The sequence below is a fragment of the Balaenoptera physalus genome, assembly GCF_965194825.1.
Source record: "Balaenoptera physalus genome assembly, chromosome: 4".
NCBI classification, from domain to species: Eukaryota; Metazoa; Chordata; class Mammalia; order Artiodactyla; family Balaenopteridae; genus Balaenoptera; species Balaenoptera physalus.
The window spans coordinates 8,398,445-8,419,729 of NC_138891.1; the positions used below are offsets into that span (position 1 = coordinate 8,398,445).

The 21,285-nt window shown below is 38.6% G+C and overlaps 1 protein-coding gene across 7 annotated transcripts in view; it reads left to right on the plus strand.

The window, feature by feature from the left end:
• Positions 1–21,285, plus strand: part of SATB1 (SATB homeobox 1) — a 98,851-nt gene that overhangs the window by 34,042 nt on the left and 43,524 nt on the right. For all 7 annotated transcript variants that reach the window (XM_082459277.1, XM_082459276.1, XM_082459273.1 and 4 more), the window contains exons 6-7: positions 13,872–13,983; positions 16,571–17,025. In XM_082459277.1, the coding sequence (XP_082315403.1) occupies positions 13,872–13,983; positions 16,571–17,025 (567 nt within the window). The remainder of the gene's footprint in view (positions 1–13,871; positions 13,984–16,570; positions 17,026–21,285) is intronic.

Here is a 21,285-nt window from a genome sequence, read left to right on the forward strand (position 1 = left end):
AGTAATAAGGGTGACACATCTTAGTAGTTGAAATAATAGTAACTTTCATTTAGTACTTTTACAGTATCAAGAGTGTGTCTAGGGCTTCCCTGGTGGCGCAGTGGTTGAGAATCTGCCTGCCAATGCAGGGGACACGGGTTCGAGCCCTGGTCTGGGAAGATCCCACATGCCACGGAGCAACTGGGCTCGTGAGCCACAATTACTGAGCCTGCGCGTCTGGAGCCTGTGCTCCGCAACAAGAGAGGCCGCGATGGTGAGAGGCCTGCGCACCGCGATGAAGAGTGGTCCCCACTTGCCGCAACTAGAGAAAGCCCTCGCACAGAAACGAAGACTCAACACAGTCATAAATAAATAAATAAAAGAACGTGAATTTCTTTTAAAAAAAAAAAAGAGTGTGTCTATCACCCTAAGTGGTAGATGGTTTTATATCCCCATTTTCAGTTAAGGAACCCAAGCCATGGAATGTTTAAGCAAGTCCCATGGTTACGGAGCAGGTGAAGCAGAGGGGCGAGAATTCATACCCAGACCCTGTGAGCTTAATCAAGTATTTTTGGATGGATGGATGGATGGAAGGAAAGATGATAGATAGATAGATAGATAGATAGATAGATAGATAGATAGATAGATAGAGACAGAGACCTTTTTAAAAAACCTTTCTCCAACTAATTTGATGTTTTATAAAATAGGTTTCTCTGAAGTACTGATAACTACTTACAGTTTTCCAACTGTATTTATTCTTACTGCTGAAATTTTTCTTTAACGTATGTTTTGGTTTTGTATCTTTGATTTTGTCATTCTTACATTGACTCGCTTTAAAAATACCGTCATGCCCCTAATTTAGAGTATTCGAGGGGGATTTAGACCACGGAGACTGATTCCTGGGATAATCTGGTATTTGGGAGGTTCCAGAAAGTTTGACTGTAAGAACTCTGTTGGCAGTCACTTCTCCCCATCCTTACATCCTGTCTGGATCAGTAGGTATAATTGCGCTAATAGCCCTTTGTTTTGACCCCCAAGACAATGTTAGATATTTGCATGGGAAACGGTGGGCAATTTCTCGAGTCTATGTGAAAATATAGACCTTAGTCATTCACTGGCTCAGTGTGATGACCAAGGGTATAACTGGCAGCTCTATTTAAAGTCTCCTGTTTGAGATGTGCTTGTAGGATTTTGTACCTGCCCCTTCCTAGCATAATATTGTAAATCTATTGTAAATTTTGTCGTTAAATATCATATATTTTGAGGAAAAGCTCCATGTAGGAGCTTTTCTTTCCTCTTTTAAATGACAAAACTTTTCCCAGTTTTTACCCTACTGCCCAAGGGAGTCCGAGGTTATGAATATCTGCTTTGCCAGGCATGGAAGTACTTGATACTAATTGGATTTTATTACCACTTTCAGCAATTGTATTAATGGCGAGATCCATAAAGGAAATGGTAAACCAGTCTTATATGGGCAGTTGTGTGAATTGCTAAACTTACATCAGATTACTTTTTCTGTCTCCTTTTTTGAACCAGTTATTACTTCACTCTAGTACCTCTCTCAGATTAGACAGTGAGATATCTGTACTGTGTTAATAACGTAATAACGTAGCATCTACAATAGACGTGTCCTCCAAATTGCAAATTTTCTTTTTTGTGTCTCATCTATCAGGCTCATTTTTAGCCAGTTTATATACATAAGGGTTTTACTGTAGCTTGATATTAGTTCCCTGTAACCTTTCAAAAAAGCCAAACTTTTAATAAAGCATCTAACTTCAAATGGATTGATCTCAGATATTTTATGGCCACTATCTTTTCACAAGAGTAAAACATAAAAGAGTTTAAGCCATGCCAATTTAGAGGGTGCTTTGATAATGTGTAAGCACTTCATTTTCACTTAATAGATTTTTACCTATGCTTTGTTTTAGATCTGAACAAGTTTCCTCTGACCTCAAAATCACTAATGCAAGGAAAATTACCATATCATGAGTGCATTTCCCCTATTTTTTTCTGATTTGCAGAATAATAAATACTGCCAAGGCTTAGGAGAAGACATGGCCTGAGAGAAAGCCTATTAAATGCTATTTTCTAATTCTTTTAAAAAGTTAACCAAATCATGCTAATCAATCAGATTTTCTTGCTCAAACAGAGCTAGTTTTAAAGTGCTTTTGGAGTGTCTTTTGTCGGAATGACTACGTAAATTTCAAGTTGGGCTTTATCTGGATTCGCTTTTTAAACCTGTTCTATTTCATGTCAGATTTTGGTCCCAAACAAACTCATAAACAAACAAACAGAAAACCGTAAATTCAGAATAATCAAAACAGATACTACACGCACCCGATTTTTCCCTCTTTCTTTGGAAACTGCTTGATTGTAAGGTGCTCTGAGTATTAAAAAACATAACAGAGCCTTTAACATAACAGGAGAGAGCATCAGCCAGGCTCCGCAGTTCATTGCCAATTGAAATAAGGAACGCTCTTGCTGTTGGGACTTTTAAATCTAGACTTAAAAGTTATTTGTTCTGCTTAGCATTTTTAAAATGGTTCTATTAGGAATTGTATGTGCTTTAGTTTTAATTTTAACTCATAATGATTGTAAAGCACCCTGGGATCCTTGCATGAAGGGCGCTACAGAAATGTAAGATTGTAGTGGGTTCTAATATGCAGTATTATTATGGGGTGCTGGAGTTCCATTCTGGACAATTCAGGAGCCTGCAGAATTCCGCATTGTAGAGAAGGTGGCTGACTTAAGAATCTTTTTCCTTTCTCTCATTCTTACTCTTAAAATTTCATCCTCTTTAGTCATCATCTTTTTCTTTCTCCTTTTCAAAAGACTGTTCTCTTGTATGGCAGTATTTCCCCATGAAAATGCTAATCTAATTTAGTTTACTCAAAGAGGTTAAAGAGGCAAATGATATGTTGAAAGTTAAGAATGATTAAAGCTTTAATTGTTAGCACCATTTGAGATCACATTCTTATCTAGATGACAAGACAGGGTATTTCCTCATTGGGTGCCACCCGACTGTCCTAGGCTTGTCCCATTTTACTATCAATCCAGCACTTATTCCTATGCAAGTGAAAAACGTGGAGCAAACCAAAACGAGTATTAACTTTATGAAACGTCACGATAAATATTTCCCCAAATGTATTGAATCTCCTCGGTTATGTTAACAAAGGGCAGTGCTTGATCTCATTTTCTTTTTATTTCTTAATGGAACTATCTTTGGAAGTGATATATTTCATCAGCAACTGCTGTTTGCCATCACATAATTAGTAAGCTAATAGCATTCGTTCCATGGGAGTCAAGAATGTGAGCTCTGTCGTTACCGCTCTGTACATTCAGGCAAGTGACTCTCCATGCCTCATTTTTTAAATCTATAAAGTAGCAAGATAATAGTACCAATTTTTCAGGATTGTTTGGAGAATTACATGAGTTAATACTCGTAAAGCATTTAGAACAGCGCTCAGTTCTAAAGTACAGTATAACGTTACTTGTTTTTCTACAGCATGGGGATTGAGAGTTTGAAATGGCACTTGTGGGTCTAAGAAACTTTGTTGCTAACATAGAAGATTTTGATACAAGTGTCACTTTTTTATGGAAACAACCAAGAACTTTTCATTTGTGAAAAAATTAAAGGGCTGTTTTATAACTCATTCTCACCTTTAAGGAATGCTTTTAGTGCTGTCCTTAGAGTCAGTGTAAAGGTCTGATGCATCTTAAAATGCAAGTGGGGGAAGACTCAAGCATGATGCTTTAAATAAGCACATTTGCAAGTTAAGCAGATGTGGTATCTTAGACTGGATAGTGTCAAAGATGCCTGATGGGGACTATCCTCTGGATGTGAGTTTTCCCAGTGTTCCTTCCTTTAACTACCCTTGACCCCCAACTCCCTACATCCAAGGCTCTGTCCCTCCTTTATGCCCCCCCCAATAGCACTTTCCAATTTGTTTTGTAATTATCTGTGGACTAACTCCGTTCTCTGAGTACACTGTAATTGATGGTCACAAAGGGACTAAGTTTTATTCATCATCACATTCAGAGATCTGACACATAGTAGGATCTCAGGAATATTTGTCAGACCTAAACAGCCTCATAGAATTTTCATCATGTTTATTTTGTGAACCTATAAACTATGTCAGTAGTTTTATTAGTAGTATTTTATATGTAGTCTTATCTATAATATCCTACTTCACAAAATATTTTTCCTATTACTCTTAATTCTGAATTTTTAATTTACCTTACCAAGAGCAAATTACTTCTACATTTTTCTCTAAGAAAACCTACTGATATTCCAAGCTGTCCCATACTTTTGCTTATATTGTTAATGTTCTTGAGTATATGTACAAAACTTCTATGTTTCTAAGCAGACAATAGGCTTGGGAGGTACAAGGGACCCAGAGATCTAAAAACTGCTATAAAAGACCTAATTATACATCACTGTTAAGCACACTCTTTAACAACATATTTCTGTGCACATTTTAAAATTTTTCTTTTATAATCAACTATGTATTTCAGCTTGGCTAATAGGTTTCATTTTGTCTCAATTGCGTTATATTTGAGATCCATGCTTTTTTACTACTAGTCTATTTATTTATGTTTGTCTATTTCTCATATTTAAAAAAAAAAAAAAAAGCGGGGGGAATGCCAATAGCAGAATCAAAAGATTTATAGACCAAGATGCTGACACCACCAGGCTGGAAATGCCAGCAGTTAGTACCACCCCGTGTTAGCTCACAACGTCCCTCCCTCAGCTGAGGTTCCAGAGGCCACATTTGGCATTGGAGACTCCGTTTGGAGCTATAAATATATAATGTGTAAAAGTCAGCTGTGTGAAGGTCCAGAATCACCTGAATTTAGAGAGAGCTGCAAGTGGAGATAAGTGTTGAGCCATTCCAGAACAGGCCTCAGGGGCTTGGTTTGTCCACCCTTCTGCAGGAGCACCAGCTCAGCCTGGCTCTCACGCCCCCGGTGATGGACGGAGCTCCTTACTTCATGACGGACAGCCCATCCAGCACATTCTTTTTACCATTTCACCGTAACTCCCAAAGAGGTGATTACCAGTATATGGCATTTTCCTAAACTGTAAAGCATTTTCATAATACCGATAGAGGTGAGCTAGGTTAATTTGATTTTTCTCTGTGACCTCATCCAGAGGTGACGTTGGTTTATATTTAGTAGACGTGGGAAATCTTGGCTAACAACTAACAACTAATAAAACACAGAAATCAAGGACATGATTTAGCCCTCAGTCTCCTGTGAAATCTTGGATCAGATCTGGGTGTGATCCACTGCCCACGCAGTGGGCTCCCAAGGGTTTGTGCAGACCCAGAAGTTCCAAGCCTCTTTTGGGGAGTATATATGTGGGGAGAGCTTCCATCGGTTTCATGAGACTCCCAAAGAAAGTCTTTGGCCCCATAAAAATCTAAAATGCAGTCTTACTTTTCTCCCCAGTTTTTAGGCAGTGTGGCTTAAAAATCTAATAGCGTTCATACAAGGAAGGAAGGAATATAAAATCTGTGAAGAGTTACAGAGTCTAATTCTAGTATTTACTTTTGGAAAAATGGATTGTTCAAACTACTTTAGTTCTTTTTTTCACTCTGTGGCTTGAAGTTTCTCAAAATGCTTTATTTAGGACCTCTGGAATTGAATACAATTTTGGTATCTTTTTCTGCTATTTCTAAGTACAGATATGAGAAATTTTAATCTCCATAGAGAATGGGAGATTTAACCACACAAGGACCATCAGAGCAAGAAGAAGCAAGCATTCCCAGCGCTCAAGATTTAGAATCTTAGGAAATGATTTTTGCTATAAAATCAAATAAAACTCATTAGATTTAGATTTATCTAATGAAAAACTTGTGAAAATTCTATTTGGAGTAGCATAATGTTTAATGATAGTGAGTATATTTTTAATAATCATATTATAAGCAAGATACCAAGGGACTCCAACCTTCCTAAAAAATAAAACTGTAGTTGGGGATGTCTGATCAGTGAATGGATGATGGGTATTACAATCGCATCTTCTTTAGTCACTAAAGAAGACCCTGTAGGACCTGTGTCTGGGAATGCATACAGATCTCATGGAATCTTCAAGCTGTTAGAAGGGACCTTGCAGATTATCTAGTTCATTTCCCTTCATATTGCAGATGAGCAAACCTAAGCCTCTAAGTGCAGTTAATTTGAAATATTACATGCCCTTAGTAACAGTACACTTCTTAGCAAATATTTTCTAATTTAAGCTCTTTACCAACGTATTCAATTCGTTTGAATAAGAAGGTTTCAGTAGCGTTAAGAACGATCTAGATGGATACTTATACAAAAAGAATAGAGAATCTGGTCAAAAGATATTATCTGGGCCTTATGTAAAATTACTTTAATTTTGCGGAAAAGCCATATGAACTGTGAGCCAGCATTTCCTTTAAAAATGATGAATTGGCTATTTAAACCATTACATAAAATTCCTGTGCTTCGAAACGGTCACATTTTCATCTTTAGGAAATGTAGTAAGAGAATTAAAACAGAATTGCCCAGGTTCTCTTTGTGCTTCCTTTTGTATTCCTTTGGAGCTTTGTACCAAGTTTCTATTTTTAGCACGATACTAGGGTGACTTTGTGTGACGATGCCATTTTCAGGCACCGGGATTGATCAAGATGGCAAGAGCCATAACTATGACAACTGGAGTTTAAGTAAAATTTAGAAGTGATTAGTCTCTTCTCAACAAATTGAGATGCCGAATATGCCCCAGTTGTATCTCCCAAGAGAATAGCTTAGAAAGCAATAAAGGATCCAGAGGGAAAGATTTGGGGAACATAAGCTAACATCACAAACAGAATATGACACTTAGAAATCCTGCCATTTGCTTCCCATAAATCGAAACCTGATTCCCTTCCTCCCCTCCCCACCCCTCCCTCAATACCAGATGGGGACTACCTGTGAATTTTCAACAAATTCGTTCCATGTCAGCATCTCCTATGATGCCTTGTTTGTAGTATTTGATATCCTTTGGGATGAAAAGAAAACCCCATTTTCTGAGAATCCCTATTAAAACAGTATTTGAATGTGGAGTTGATTCCATTTGACCTGAAGTTAAAATTTGGCCTTTTAAGTTTCCCACGCGCATCTAAAACCCTGCTGTGAAAATTCAGGCCATAGGCAGGCCGGACCTAGAGAAAGGGGAGGGCCAGCTGAGTGTGTGAAGTTACACTTGTCAAAAGATAAAAATGTAAAGGAATAGAGAGCCAGCAGTTTGACAGATTGTTCAGTAAATGCTCATTTTATTGAAAATTATAAAAAGGTGCTTAATGTCTCTGTGCCATTAATACAATACATAAAAAGGTTACTGTCAAGATTAGTGTTCCAACCCTGAAAATTAACTGCGGGGCTTTATAAAGCATCACTGTGTGTCGCCCGAGAAGTTAAAGGTTTCTGTATATACATTCTGCACGCACAGACATTTATTTCAGAAAACAATTATTTTAGACTTCATGCCAAAGACATTAGCAGTGATGTGCTTTCATTTAAGACATGGATGTACCAGATATATATTACAGACAAGGTAGAACCATGAAAAATCGCCTTACAGAATTAAACCTGTGCAAGATGATTTCCCTTGTGTCTCTGGAGTATTCCGATTCAAAACATACATTCCTTCCTACAGAAGAAGATATTCAGATTCCTTAGTTGAAATTAATTAGCATTCAGAAACCAGATAGCATGTTTTTGGGTATTCATGAGATCTCTGTTTGAAAAAAAAAAATGTTTTTAACTTGTAGAAATGTGTTGCAACACACAGATGGGAAGAAAAAGGAAAAAAAAAATCTCTTTAGCAAGCACTGTGTGTAAAAGGAATATTACATTTTGCACGCTCCTGATTGCTCTGTGTAAACAGTTTTTGACATCTGTCTTTATAGTTTTCGAGGAGAGGAAGACTTTGTTAAAAGAATCATTTTTATACAGCAGTCCCCATTTCAGTCTTGCTTTACCTGTATTATGAAAGCAGATGGTCTGCATGTCTTTTGAATATTTATAACTATCAAAAACAATCTCTTGCTATTCACCCTTAGGCTTATGAGATGTCAGGACTGTTCTGGTTGAAAAAAAATCATCTTGGGTGTTTACAGAAAGAGGATTACATTAAGCTGAAATGACTATACATTTTCCAGTTTAATATTTGTCCATCAGCTGTTTAATCGTATTTAGATAATTGTGTAAATAAGATGTTGTAGCTTTTGCCCTCTCTGCTGATGGAGCCTGAAAGCTTTAAACTTGGGTGAGCCACATTTTGTAGAGGCTCTGGCGCCTCTTCCCACCTCAGTCGGACCATCCACAAGTCTTTAGTAAGTTTTGATCATGATATCACAGTCCTGTTAAAAAAAAAAAAAAAAAAATTTGTGCACGGAAAGCCTGTATGGAGATCACATGAATACTAGGGAGCTGCCGGCTTCCGGTACAGGCTGTGTAGTTTATTAGAGTATACTGTAATATGCAAATAGGGTCCAGCGCTCCAATTACCCTTTAAAGATGGCATGGCTTTCTCTTTCTTCTCCATGAGCACGCAGCGCTTTGAGGGTATTTTGGAAAACTTTTGGTATAGTCGGGGTTAACTGGTTTTTTGACTGGAAGCTGAGCAATCAGAGATAACAGATTTTGCTGTGGTTGGTTGATTTGGCAGAAAAGCATGAACAGTTTTGGTTTAAATGATTGAATAACCTGATTAGCATTGTTTGGGGGTGGGTTTTTTTGTTGATGTTAAAGGCACAGCAAAGCAACTATAAGGGTAATCAGATCACTCTCTTTCCCCAGTTATGAACCTTTTTTTCAGAAGGCCTCACCTCTCCCCCAACCTCTTCCTTGGCTCCTAAGATGACCAAGGAGAAAAATAAAAAACTCTCTTCCTTCGGTTTTCTAAATGTGTTATAAATACATACTTAACAGTGTACGTCCTATTCTAGCGGGGGGTTGACAGGATAGAATATTTTGAAAAAATTATGTAACCTCCACCAATTCCTTATGGGTTTGGGGGTTGTTTTTTGTTTTTCAAATGCAGAGACCTGCAGTATTTGAGAGCAAAGGTTCAGAATGTTCTAACCATATCGAAGTCAGGCTGTAGAAAAATTCCACCCTTACCTTTTCACAATTAGAAAGGTTATAAATAATGTATTTGGCTGAAAAGGAAGCTCAGCCTGTGGCAGATGGTATCATTCTAGAGAACCAGGGTTTCTGTGAAGATGGCATTCTTTCAGATCGGAACTCGAGCAGACTCTCAGAAAGAGCCGGAGCTCCTCATAGGGCGCAGACATGTGCTTTATGGATCTTAGAAAAGCTTACAACTTGGCTCCTGGGATGAGAATATTGTGTCACACTGGGGTTAGGAGACCCACAGCCAATTTCTGCCGACTTCCAAACTGTATTTCCTGACGCTGGAAGCTGGGGCCGGCCTCTTCCTTGGTTTGTGTTCCTGGGTAGCGTTTGAACTTGGGATTTAAACCGAAGGAGTTTTATCAGCCTGGTTATTTTAGTCCCTGAACGTGGATGCTTTCCACAGACTGGCCACCAAATAAGAAGACTTGCCAGGCAAGCCGTGCCCTTTTCCCAGTGCTTTGGAGAAGCTCGTATAAATAGACACCCAGAGATCTGGGAGAACACGAGCACCCAGCTCGGTGACTTCCAAGACATCTGTGAGGAAGTAGCTTCAAAAACCTGGAAGGGAGCTCTTGCAAATTCAAGAACAAAGGTTCTTCAAACTCTTTGAGTTGGAGCTTGACAGCTAAAACTGATGGATCGAAAAGATTCCCTGTGACAATTAATCTAACATTACCTTTGACCTTTAAGAAAACAGAGGAGGACTTTCTGGTAGCCTGCAGTTAATGACTTATTTCATTGACCTTTTATCGATCACCAAATAGGTGCCCAGCCCTGTGATAGGTCCAGGCTATATGGAGATAAGCCCCAGGGCTCACCCACCTAGTAGGAAATAAACAGCATGACGGGTGCCATAGAGGTTCTGTGTACGGGATGTTTGGGCTGTCAGGAAGAGCCTTGCAGGAGTCCGCACTGAAATTGTATCCTGGGTGAGCAGCTGTTAGCTAGAGATGGAAGAGGGCATGGATCAAATAAGTCGGAGGAGTGGTGTGTATCTTCCTGATGTCAGCTACCACCTGGTACCTACTGGCCAGCTTTGGAAGATACCACCAAATTGCAATATTGAAACAAATGGAAATGCTCTTTTTCATTGATGTTTTCCCTTGTTATCCCTTGACCCGACTTGTCATGGAATCATTTAATTTGTATCCTCTTTGTTCTTTCATAAGAAAATTTCTTTGACTTAAAATACATCATTTGAAAATTGTATCTAAGACTCATATGTTATTTAAAGCATAGTCTTTCGACTGATCTGAAATGTGATCACATAATAAAAGCCAATGAAGAGGGAGGCGGAGGGTTGTCATAGTAATTAACTTCTCTTAAGTCCATACTCCGTATGTTCCAGGCTCTGTGCTAATTGTATCACATTCATTGTTTTATTTATTGTCAGTGCAAGTGGAGATAGTATGTCTCTTCAAGTCATTATTTTTCTAGTGACTTGTTGAGTTCCAGGCACATAGCAGGAGTTCCATAGATATTTGCTGGATGAATGAAAAAAAAAAAATGCCCATATGAATAGGTTCTCAGAACAGCCCCAAGAGGTGACTGCTGCTGACATTCCCGTTTATTACTGGGAATTGTCATAGTGGTCAATTAATCTGACCGAGGTCACACTACCAGTATGTGATACATCTTGGACTTGAATGCAGGTTTAGCTGATTCTGCTTCATCAAATGAACATTTAGTGTGTATTTAATACATGCCAGGCATTTGGGCTGGAAAGTAATACAGAGCCCCAGACCTGCATGGACTCATGGCTTAGTGAGTAATCTTTTTAGTTAGTGATCTTTTTAAACTACATAGTGTCTCCTTTTGATTGACAGAAGAATCCCAAGCCTCTTTCTCAGAAACATAGATCTTTGTTTACCTACCCCCTATCCATCCTCAGCCTGTAGGAAAGTATTATCAATCTTGACTTTCTCTTCTTTGTATTATCACAACAAGAGGTGTTTCTTTATGATTTTCCAAATTTAAGATACAGGACTGAATGTGATCTTTCAAATACCACGTGCCCCCCAAGATTCTGAAATCTCTCTTCCCTGCCTTTAAAACTCATAGACCTAGTTCGATGCCATGCCTAAGCCTTCAGTGGGGATTTTACCACAGGGAAAAAAAAATGTCTCATGCAGTGGCTGTCTGAGCAGTTTAGTTGGACATATCACTGCATATTGTTCCAGTAAAAATAGAGGTGACCCCAAGTTACCTGAATTGTGGACTATTTCCCGGCCCCCTAAAAGCACAGAAAGATAGAGAATCTAGAAAGTTGCTTTGGCATGCGTCATAACCTGTGGATTAGCCTTTTGACTTATGTCTCACTTAGGCTAATATTTACGTTATTCAGAGTTTCCCTAAGCACACACCACTTGACAGAGAAGAAAGCATCCAGAAAGTCACTTAAGGACAGAGCCTACCAATTTAGGGTTAAACGAGGGCAGGGGGAAGCTTTGACGAACACGCACATATGGATATTATTTTCCACATATGGGTAATAATGAACTACATAGCACTGTTACATATGGGCTCTAGTTTTATAAAAATATTTCAGATGTTTTTTTTTTTCTTTTTCCCACACATTGTATATTTTTCTTCCTCCCCCACCCCCATATATTTTCCACTCTTGCTCTACTGAATCACATTAAATTGAAATGATCTGTTTACATACGTCTTCCTAATAGACGGTAAACTTCTTGTAGGCAGAGGCTGTATCTTATCTGCCCTTGTATCCCTAGTACCAGCCAGGGACGTAGTAGGTGCGCAGCAAAGAGCAAATCTCATAGATGGAACCATTGGCAAAGTCAGGTAGCCTGGATATTTGTCAGAAACCTCAGCAAAATTTTGATATTTCAGACTTTTCTGGAAACTAAGACATAAGCTACATCTAAAATTTACATGTACTATTATGTTAACATTTAAGAATCTGCCAGCATGTCTAAGTTGAAGAGTAATAATTTTTAAAAAATTGGACCAGAGTAGAAGAACATGGGCTCTCACCCATTTGCAGAATCACAGTGATCCATCAGCCATCTCAGTAGTTTTCTTAGTGTCTGACTTTATTGATCCATCATTACAATAGAGTAAGTGTGATTGAAGCTGAAGGATTGTTAACTGGATCAGGTAACCTTCTGGGTCTGGTTTTGGCAACCTTGCTAAGTATCTTTTTGTACCTTGGACTGAGGGACTCTCTTAGGTCTGGATTAATGGCAGAGTATCGTGAGCACATTAAGAATGTCTTTTTAGAGAAATGTAAAAATGACTATGTAGTCGAAAGTGTCAAAAAGAAAAAAAAGATAATCATAGTGCCTCTTAGGAAAGATAGCCATGTTTTACATCAGTAATGTAACTCCAGCTTATCCTTCACTGGAAGTTCTTCAAAGATCCCCAAGGTTTACATATTACGGGAATGTGTGCATGTTACAAAATTAACACTGATGCCGGATGTCAGGAGAATGAAAATCAAAAGAGCTCTACATTAGAAGTAGCTTAAAGAAGATAACGATGTAAAAATCCTTTTGTCCCCAAACTGGCTTTTCTGGTTGTTCCCCGCCTTCTGTAAACCGTTTCACCATAGACCACCTGAAGTCTGAAATGTAAGTTCTCATGTTTCTGCACACAGGAGTGGAAGACAGATGGGCTCTGCAAAGTCTAATTATTCCTACGACTCAATTGGAAATTAATTTAGCCACTACTAGAGAATATGAGTGTTGTGGCTGGAAATAACCATGATCAAGTCACTGAAATGACCAGAACCAAAATTTCCTGGGAAGAAAATACTTTTCTTTGTTGAAAATGAGTTTAAAAAAAAAGACAAAACTAGTAATACATCAAAATCAGTCTGTCTTCATTTTTCTGTGTTAAACTGTTGACTCCATTTTCCAAGCTTTTGTTATTAGAAGCAGGATTCAGACAAGTGACAAAATAGGGCGTTTTCTTTTTTGTGGTATCCTTGAGAGATGAGTCACCATGAAATGCGTATTTTTAAAAATGATACAGTTAGTTTGAAATTCAAAACCCAAGCTTTACTATATATGAAGCTAGCAATAAGATTGCAGCATATTTTTTTCTTCTGTTAGAGGATCTTTGTGAATAGTTTTTCTCTTCTTAAATGTGGTCAGTCAGGCTTGCAACAGTGTTAGTTTACCTCCAAGTGAAACCCAGATACTATGAGTGGAAAGTGCAAGGGGTGTTTCCCAAACTTTAGTGGGCACGCGAATCCCCGGGGATCTGATTAAAATGCAGGTGCTGCTTGACCAGGTCTGGGGTAGGGCCCAATATTCTGCATTTCTAATAAGCTTCCAGATGATGCTGATATTATGGTCCCTGGGCCATCCTGGGAGTTGCAAGGATGGAGAATTTAGTCACGAAACCACAAAGTGGCATTTATTTATGAATTACAATCAGAAAGTCGTCTCCAAGTATTTGGATTTATTGGGATTGGTGGAAGTTTGAAGTTTGTCCGCCCTGGAACAGATGACATTGGTGGAGGTCCCATACATACTAGAGCAAAGTCTGTGGGTGTGATCATTTTATACCAGTCTCAGTGGACTGTTGCTTTCTACTTAAATAAAGCATTTGATGCTCTACTTATTGACTTTGAAGAAGTCATGGCTTTAGGCTACAGTGTGAAACAAAAATGTATTGGTACTCAGTGGATGAAAAATAAGTTACAGTTTCCACAATTGAAATCATGTCTGTGTTCTGTCTTGTGCCGCTGTGTATTACAACTGTTTCCATCCCCCCTCTTCATGCAGAGTATGATTTCTTCCATTGTGAACAGCACTTACTATGCAAATGTCTCAGCAGCAAAATGTCAAGAATTTGGAAGGTGGTACAAACATTTCAAGAAGACAAAAGATATGATGGGTAAGCAGAAAACCGTTGCAGCGGTGGGTACATACCATTACGTGTCATTTGGGGGTTTATCCAAGTTGCATGTAAAGCCAGGTCTTGTGATTGCCCAATTAGAGATCAATTTAGAATGTTTCTTGGAGGGTGGGGAGTGGGTCTGAGTATAATGAGATAATTAAATTCAATAAATGTTTGTGTTTAAATCAGCCCAACTGACTTGGTTGTCAGACATGCAGGAGATGGAGGCGAGGCGGGGCGGGGGGAGCTGTCATTTTTTAACATCTCAGTGAAGACCTAACCAGGCCTTGAATAACTAATATTGGCTGTGGGTTCTCTCGGAGATAAATCATGCTTTTATGTTTTTTTGAGTTTTGTTTGAGAGAAAGAGAAAGTGCCAATTTTTACACCCAATTTTTGAGGGTATCCAATTGTATTTATAGTCTCCACAGTTGAGATCAAGTGATGTTTACAGCTATAGTCTCCAGCCCCCCCAGACAGGCACTTTGGTGAGCCTGCTGCTTTACCATCCGTAACCAAAGAACCATTGCATCACTTCTAGACTCTCAATGCCATGGCATCCTATCTTAACATGTAACTTTAGGTCAATATTTGTTACGCAGGAAATACATTAAAATTATCTGCAGTGTGAAGTGACAGATAAAAGTTGTGTGTTGTACCCTAGCATTTAGATTATGCCGTTTCTCCCTGTTGAATTTGTTAGTGTTCGTTAAAGCAAACACTGTGATTAAGGTTAATGTTTTCATTTCTATTAAGGTTTTCTTTCACACACTTTGTACCTTCCAAATAAAATGTTTTCAAATAATATAGGAATGGGATGTTTAATATGCATAGCATTACGTTGTGTTTTAAGTCTATTTTTGTTTACGTCCATTACGTTCATTTAGTAAAACAATAATAACTTCTCCTGAAGATTTTAAGAGGCAAGAGAACCTGAATTTTGAGCCTATTTTAGCTTTTAATATTTGAAGCAAAACCATCCATCTACCAAAACAGATTCTTTGCCGTTTATAGCTTAGAGCTGTAATGAAGACAATGCATCATTTTTTGGAATAATTGCTTGAATTACTATTCCCTATGAATGGCCCACTTGGGCTGATATCACTGGTAGAAATGGAAGGTTTCTTCCCCAATGCTTAGTTATATTTTGCATGTATCAGTGACTATAGCAATATGATAAGTTCCTCTAAATATAAAGCCTGAATATTTAATAAAAAGAGAAATGATGATTAAAATCAACCCAGAGTCCACACATGGGAAGCATGGTGTACTATTTATTTATTTATTGGCCGCACCGCATGGCTTGTGGGATCTTAGTTCCCCAGCGAGGGATCAAACCCGGACCCACAGCGGTGAAAGTGCGGAGTCTTAACCACTGGACCGCCAGGGAATTCCCATGGTGTACTATTTAGAAAGACTCACCTACTGACCATCCTCAGCCTTTCAGGTCAAGAGCATCAAAGCAGTCTCTTCCTTGTAGCAGGAAAGCAGTTGACACACTTACTGTTCACTCTCAGCCAGTCCCTGTGCGGGATCTAGCCAAGGCAGAAATGTTCGTCCTGTGTGGGTGCTAATAAATTGCAAGATGGTGACAGTATCACCATTGCATCAGAGTGACTCCCCACCCCTTCCTTGAAAGATTGTCATAGCATCTGGTGATGGTCACAGCTTCTTCAAGAAGCATTTGGGTCTTAGCAACACTGGGTATGCTGGCTTGCAGTACATTAAGTGCTTTGCTTCATTCTAAGAAATATTTGCAGCTATACCCATCATCTAACATGATAGTTAGAATTCAGCAAAACAGGACGTATAAGAAACCCAGCCCAGTGTTCCGCGTGCACTGAGTTATCATTACTGATCATTATGACCACTTTTATTATTTATTATATTGATTACTTTTTTTATATTAACGGCTAGGTTAGAATTGAACATAAGTAACATTTGTGTACTCTTTTTTCTTGCAAACTTTTTGCCTGGAGTAGTAACGGTTAATGTATATATTATGAGAAAATACTTGCATATTTCTTTTTTCTACAGTTGCATATGCTCTTTTCCTAGCTCCGCTCACTCTTTCTAGTTGCCGTTAAGCAAATAGTGTTCTTCTAGAAGCGACTTTTTTTTTTTTTTGGGCCGCATGCACCACGTGGCTTGCAGGATCTTAGGTCCCCGACCAGGGATCGAACCCAGGTCCTCAGCAGTGAAAACGCCAAGTCCTAACCACTGGACTGCCAGGGAATTCCCTAGAAGCTATTTTAAAATAAATGTTGCCTTATAAGAAGTAAGAGTGAATAATCGTTTGACCCCCAAACTAGTCACATTAGAATTTGAAAATAATTGATTTCCGGCCTTAAATGTAAACCACATTATCAAACTAGAAAGTGTTATCCCCCTTTCAAAGTTTGTGCCATGGTGCAGAAGACAAAAGTAAAAACATAGCCAGTTGCATTCCATCTTGAGATGTTCTTAGTTTCCTCGGACCTTGGGTGTGCCCTGTGCCTTCTGTCTGTATTAGGGAATGATGGGAGATCCTTATCAATGCAGATCATTGTTGGCTCAATGTGATTTTCCTTCTCGTCCACTTCAGTGGAAATGGATACTCTCTCTGAACTGTCCCAGCAAGGTGCCAACCACGTCAACTTTGGCCAGCAGCCGGTCCCAGGGAACACCGCGGAGCAGCCCCCGTCCCCCGCGCAGCTCTCCCACGGCAGCCAACCCTCTGTCCGGACCCCTCTTCCCAACCTGCACCCTGGGCTCGTGTCAACGCCCATCAGTCCTCAGTTGGTCAACCAGCAGCTGGTGATGGCTCAGCTGCTGAACCAGCAGTATGCAGTGAACAGACTTCTAGCCCAGCAGTCCTTAAACCAACAGTACTTGAACCACCCTCCCCCTGTCAGTAGATCTATGAATAAGCCTTTGGAGCAGCAGGTTTCCACCAACACAGAGGTGTCTTCCGAAATCTACCAGTGGGTACGTGACGAACTGAAACGGGCAGGAATCTCCCAGGCAGTATTTGCACGTGTGGCTTTTAACAGAACTCAGGTCAGTTTTGTTTTATGTGTAAATGGTTCCTCTCTCTCTTTTTCTCTTCCTTCTTTCATCCCATCTATACTGATGTTTATGCTCTTACTTTGTACTAACATTTTTTTCCTTCTCTCCCTGTGGTCATATTGTCTGTACCTGGGGGTGCCTACATTTTATCATTTCTCTCCTTATCGTAAACCTCTTCTACCAAGAGAAAGCTGTGTACAAATCGATCCTGATTCAGGGGCCTTGAAAGAATAAATATCGAAAATATTTCAAACTGACATTACCTATGCTTTTATATAATGGAATTATAGACTGTTAGTAGCAGATTGAGAAAGGTTTCAGGACTTGGTCAAGGCCATTGGTAGGGCTCCAGGCTTCTAGCCCACTAGCCACCTTTCCTAGACCAGACATCAGCAGACCTTTTCGGTAATAGGCCAGATAGTAAGTATTTTAGTCTTTGAGGGCCATAGCAGCCATAGACAGAAATGCATGGTGTGGATATGATGTTTCAATAAAACTATTTACAAAACAGGCCCTGGGGTAGGCTTGGCCTTGGAGGCCTTAGCTTGAGACTTCTCACTGAGATTTGCATATACCCTTTGTGTTCACACCTTTGTCCTCCTGGGCAAATTCCTGTGAAGATATTATCAGCAAGGAAGATGTTTAGCAGGATGTGGAGAAAGGGTGATATACAGGAGAAGACCTAAGATAAAGACATCTGAAAAGCCCTAAAAAAATTGATTCCATTAAACACTGAATGAGAGGATTTTTTTTAAATGTCTTTTTCTGGAAACTAGTATGATATGTACATGGTGTTTATTACACACACACACACACACACACACACCAGAAAAACCCCAGAAGAACATGTAACTTTGATTAGAATGAGGACATTATGTCCTTTTAACTTTCTTGCTTTACCACTGTTCTTTCTTCTGTCAATTTTTTTTTTTTTTGGCCTGACTCATACTTTCCTTTCGTATTTAAGTTATTTTGTTTATTACATGATTATAAGAATAAAATCCGGGTACAAAAATATCTAGTATTAATTCCTTGCTGGCAGAGTTTCCATACCTAGGAGAATCCCAGCTGTGACTTATTTTTGGCTTGCCTTCACTGGATTGAAACTTAGGAGGCCTTACAAAGCCTTTAACTCAGTGTTCTCAGTTTCTTTAACTGTTTTTTGTACATCATCTGTCTGTGTTTAAAAGGGTGGTTGCAAAGTTATTTCTCAGGTTAAAATTGTATGGTTTTACCTAGTTTTATTAATATATCTTTACAACTTAAAAATGTGTTCATTATTAGCTGGTAAATTTAATATGACACCCCTATTCAGTTGGAGGGTCGTTATTTTAAAAAAATTTTAAAAATGAATGGATGAAAGAATCAAGTCAGCCTTCTAGCTACTCCTGTTTTTGGCAACATCCTTTGTTTTTGTAACTAGCAGTAACTACCAGTAGTTCTCAGTACTGGGCCAAAACTAGGCAGGTCTCTGCCTAAAAGTTGCTTGTTGAACTGAATTGAAAGCCCACAAAGACAAGCGTTGACATGGACACAAATGACTCACAGATTCAGTGGAAAGCATTTTGGAAATTGAGCAAATTGTTATTTCTTAAAGGACCAAGGAAAATGTGTTTTATGTAGTCAAGAGAGTCCAGCTGAAGGTGAAAAGGGTAAGGTCACCACCCATCAGTGTGTTTTTTCTTCTGTGGGGCTGTAATGTCCCAGGCATCACCCTGGAGAGTGACCATTTGTTGTCCTTGGGTTTTCACGTGGACAGATTCCACAGATAATCAATAGGATTTGTTACTGGAAAAAAGACAAGGGTTCTCTATTTTATACCCTATCAATCTCTTCGAAAAGATGGTTATCTCTGTGGTTAACATTGAAAACAGTGACTTAATGTTTTCAAGGGAGAGAGGAGAATGAAACCCGGGTGCAGCTTGATACCCATCTCTTTATTAATAATAGCCAGTTGAGAAAGAGTCATTCCCGAAAAATTGTCTGGAGCCCCGGATGACAGAGGGGTTTGGTTTTAAACCTGTATAGAGGTAATTGGGACTCCTCCGTCCAAGTGGATGATGGGCCGTGTTTGAAGATGTCTTGATTTCAATGAGAGTCATTGTCTGTGTATGTATATTTAAGAGTTCACTTTGGGAGAATTCGCTTTGGAACACGCAAGCATGCATGCCTTTTCGGTGGTCATACCAAAACGCTGTGCACACTCACACGTACACACACAGCTGCATTTATTTTAATGATTATACATTCATATGCGTGTACGTAGTATGTTTATTTCAAACTGTATGCATTTCAATAAAAGCAGGTGCATCGTGAGAGTGTATGGTGTGAGTGTGGAGGGTGAAAATACACATGCTAATGCATATGTATAGAGCAGGAGCTCTGCAGAGTTAAACCGCACAGACACATTTGTGTGTACTTATTACAGTGTGCAATTCCGGCTCCAGGTTTTAAAAAAATTAATGTAAAATATGTACATACAAATGCAGAGTTCTCTGATGTGATCGGATAAAGACACTGGCATCCTATAAACAGTATGTTAAAACATTCATGTAATAGGTAGTGCTGTTGTGAGTTGAGAATATCGACAGCTCTGTATAACTTTAAAATCCTGGGTCTCATCTTTCAACTCTTCATTGGAGAATTTTCTCATCAGCTTAATTGGGTCTCCTGAATTAAAACATACCCTCTCTTTTAAGACATTCCTGTATCACTATTTTTTTTAAAAAAAGTTGAAAACAAAAAGATGAAAAAAAAGTCTACCTTTTCTGAAAGTTTGTGATGAAATTTATATAATTCCTTGCTTTAAGGATGTTTCCCCCTTCTGAATTGATGGGCATATGTTCTTTAATTGCTACGGAAGGTACCAGCTTTTAGCATCTGTCATTCATTCAGTTATGCCTACTTGATGTCTTTTTAATGGAAACCCATGGCTAAAATTAATTGCTGAAGCTTCTAGGTTTATACTTTTCAATTCACTTCTCTGTATTATTGCTATTTAAAGGTCATGATAGAAGAAAATATATTCTTTAGTGCTGCCCCCCCCCCTTTTTAAAATAAATCCCATAGTTTAACTCTGATCCCATTCTGTGGCTTTTTCCCCTTTTTTCTCCCCCCTCTTCTTGTCTTGGGCACACTTTATTTTCCAGTAAAATAAAGAATGAAGATGGATTATTCAAAACTGATAACAGTAATGGACCATCATGTAATGTTTTATTGAATTTGAGTTCTGTAAATTATGTGGTGGAGAGAAATTTGCCTGCTTAAGTATAACAGAAATTGTTACTGTGTTCCTATAATTCTTCACAGTGTAATTTAAGAAAAGTCCACTCTCCATATCACTATTGAATAAAAGGTAAAAAGGTGCTATTACCCCAACGTGACAGCTCTTGTTTGGCCTCCCAACCGACAGAGATAAATGTGTCTGCTTATAACTTGCTTGGCCTGAGTCCAAGGTAGGAGGTGGAGTTTGAAAGTAGTCTTTCACCTGGACGTGTGATTAAAAATTCACCAAACAAGAGGCAGGTAGCCTTGAAGAATCTTCTACATGTTTTATTTTCAGAGGGAGGTTTCATCAAATCATATTCTCCTTCTGAGGGCTTTGAAGTTCCATGAAGCTGATAAAAATCTATTTGAATCAGTGATTATGTTCAAAGAGGAGACAAACGGGAGGCCAGACAGGCTTTTTGTTCATATTGGCAGTCTCTTTCGCTTATCTGCTGTTTTAAAGAATTCATAATTAGCTTTTGGAAGTACTGATAATATTTATTGAAGGTTTTTCTTTCTTTTCCAATACTAATGAATTTTACTTGTAAACTCTTTCTGGAATGTAAAAAAGGTTTAGGAATTCATCAGCAAGTTCACTCTTTAATTGAAAACATTAGAAATCTCACAACCACTATGGAACGGCGATGCAGAATAATTTTACGTTTTCATGTATAGAGCACATATTGAACAATTTGAAGATGTGAAGTGCCATGAAAAGCAGCTTCTCGTTTCCCATAAAATTGATATCCATGAGGTGCTGGTAACATACTACATAATATACAAAATCGCAAGTTCTTTTTGGAAACAAAAATGACTAATGATTTTGTTTAATTTCATTCAGCAAATTTATTGAGCACCTATGGGGCATAATATTGGTAAATATTTTAGTCCTGGTATTTCAGCGATAGCAAGTATGGTACATGATGACCTTGACATGTTATTTTTTAGCATGAAGAAAAGTTTTTGGTAAGAGATCTCTCTTAC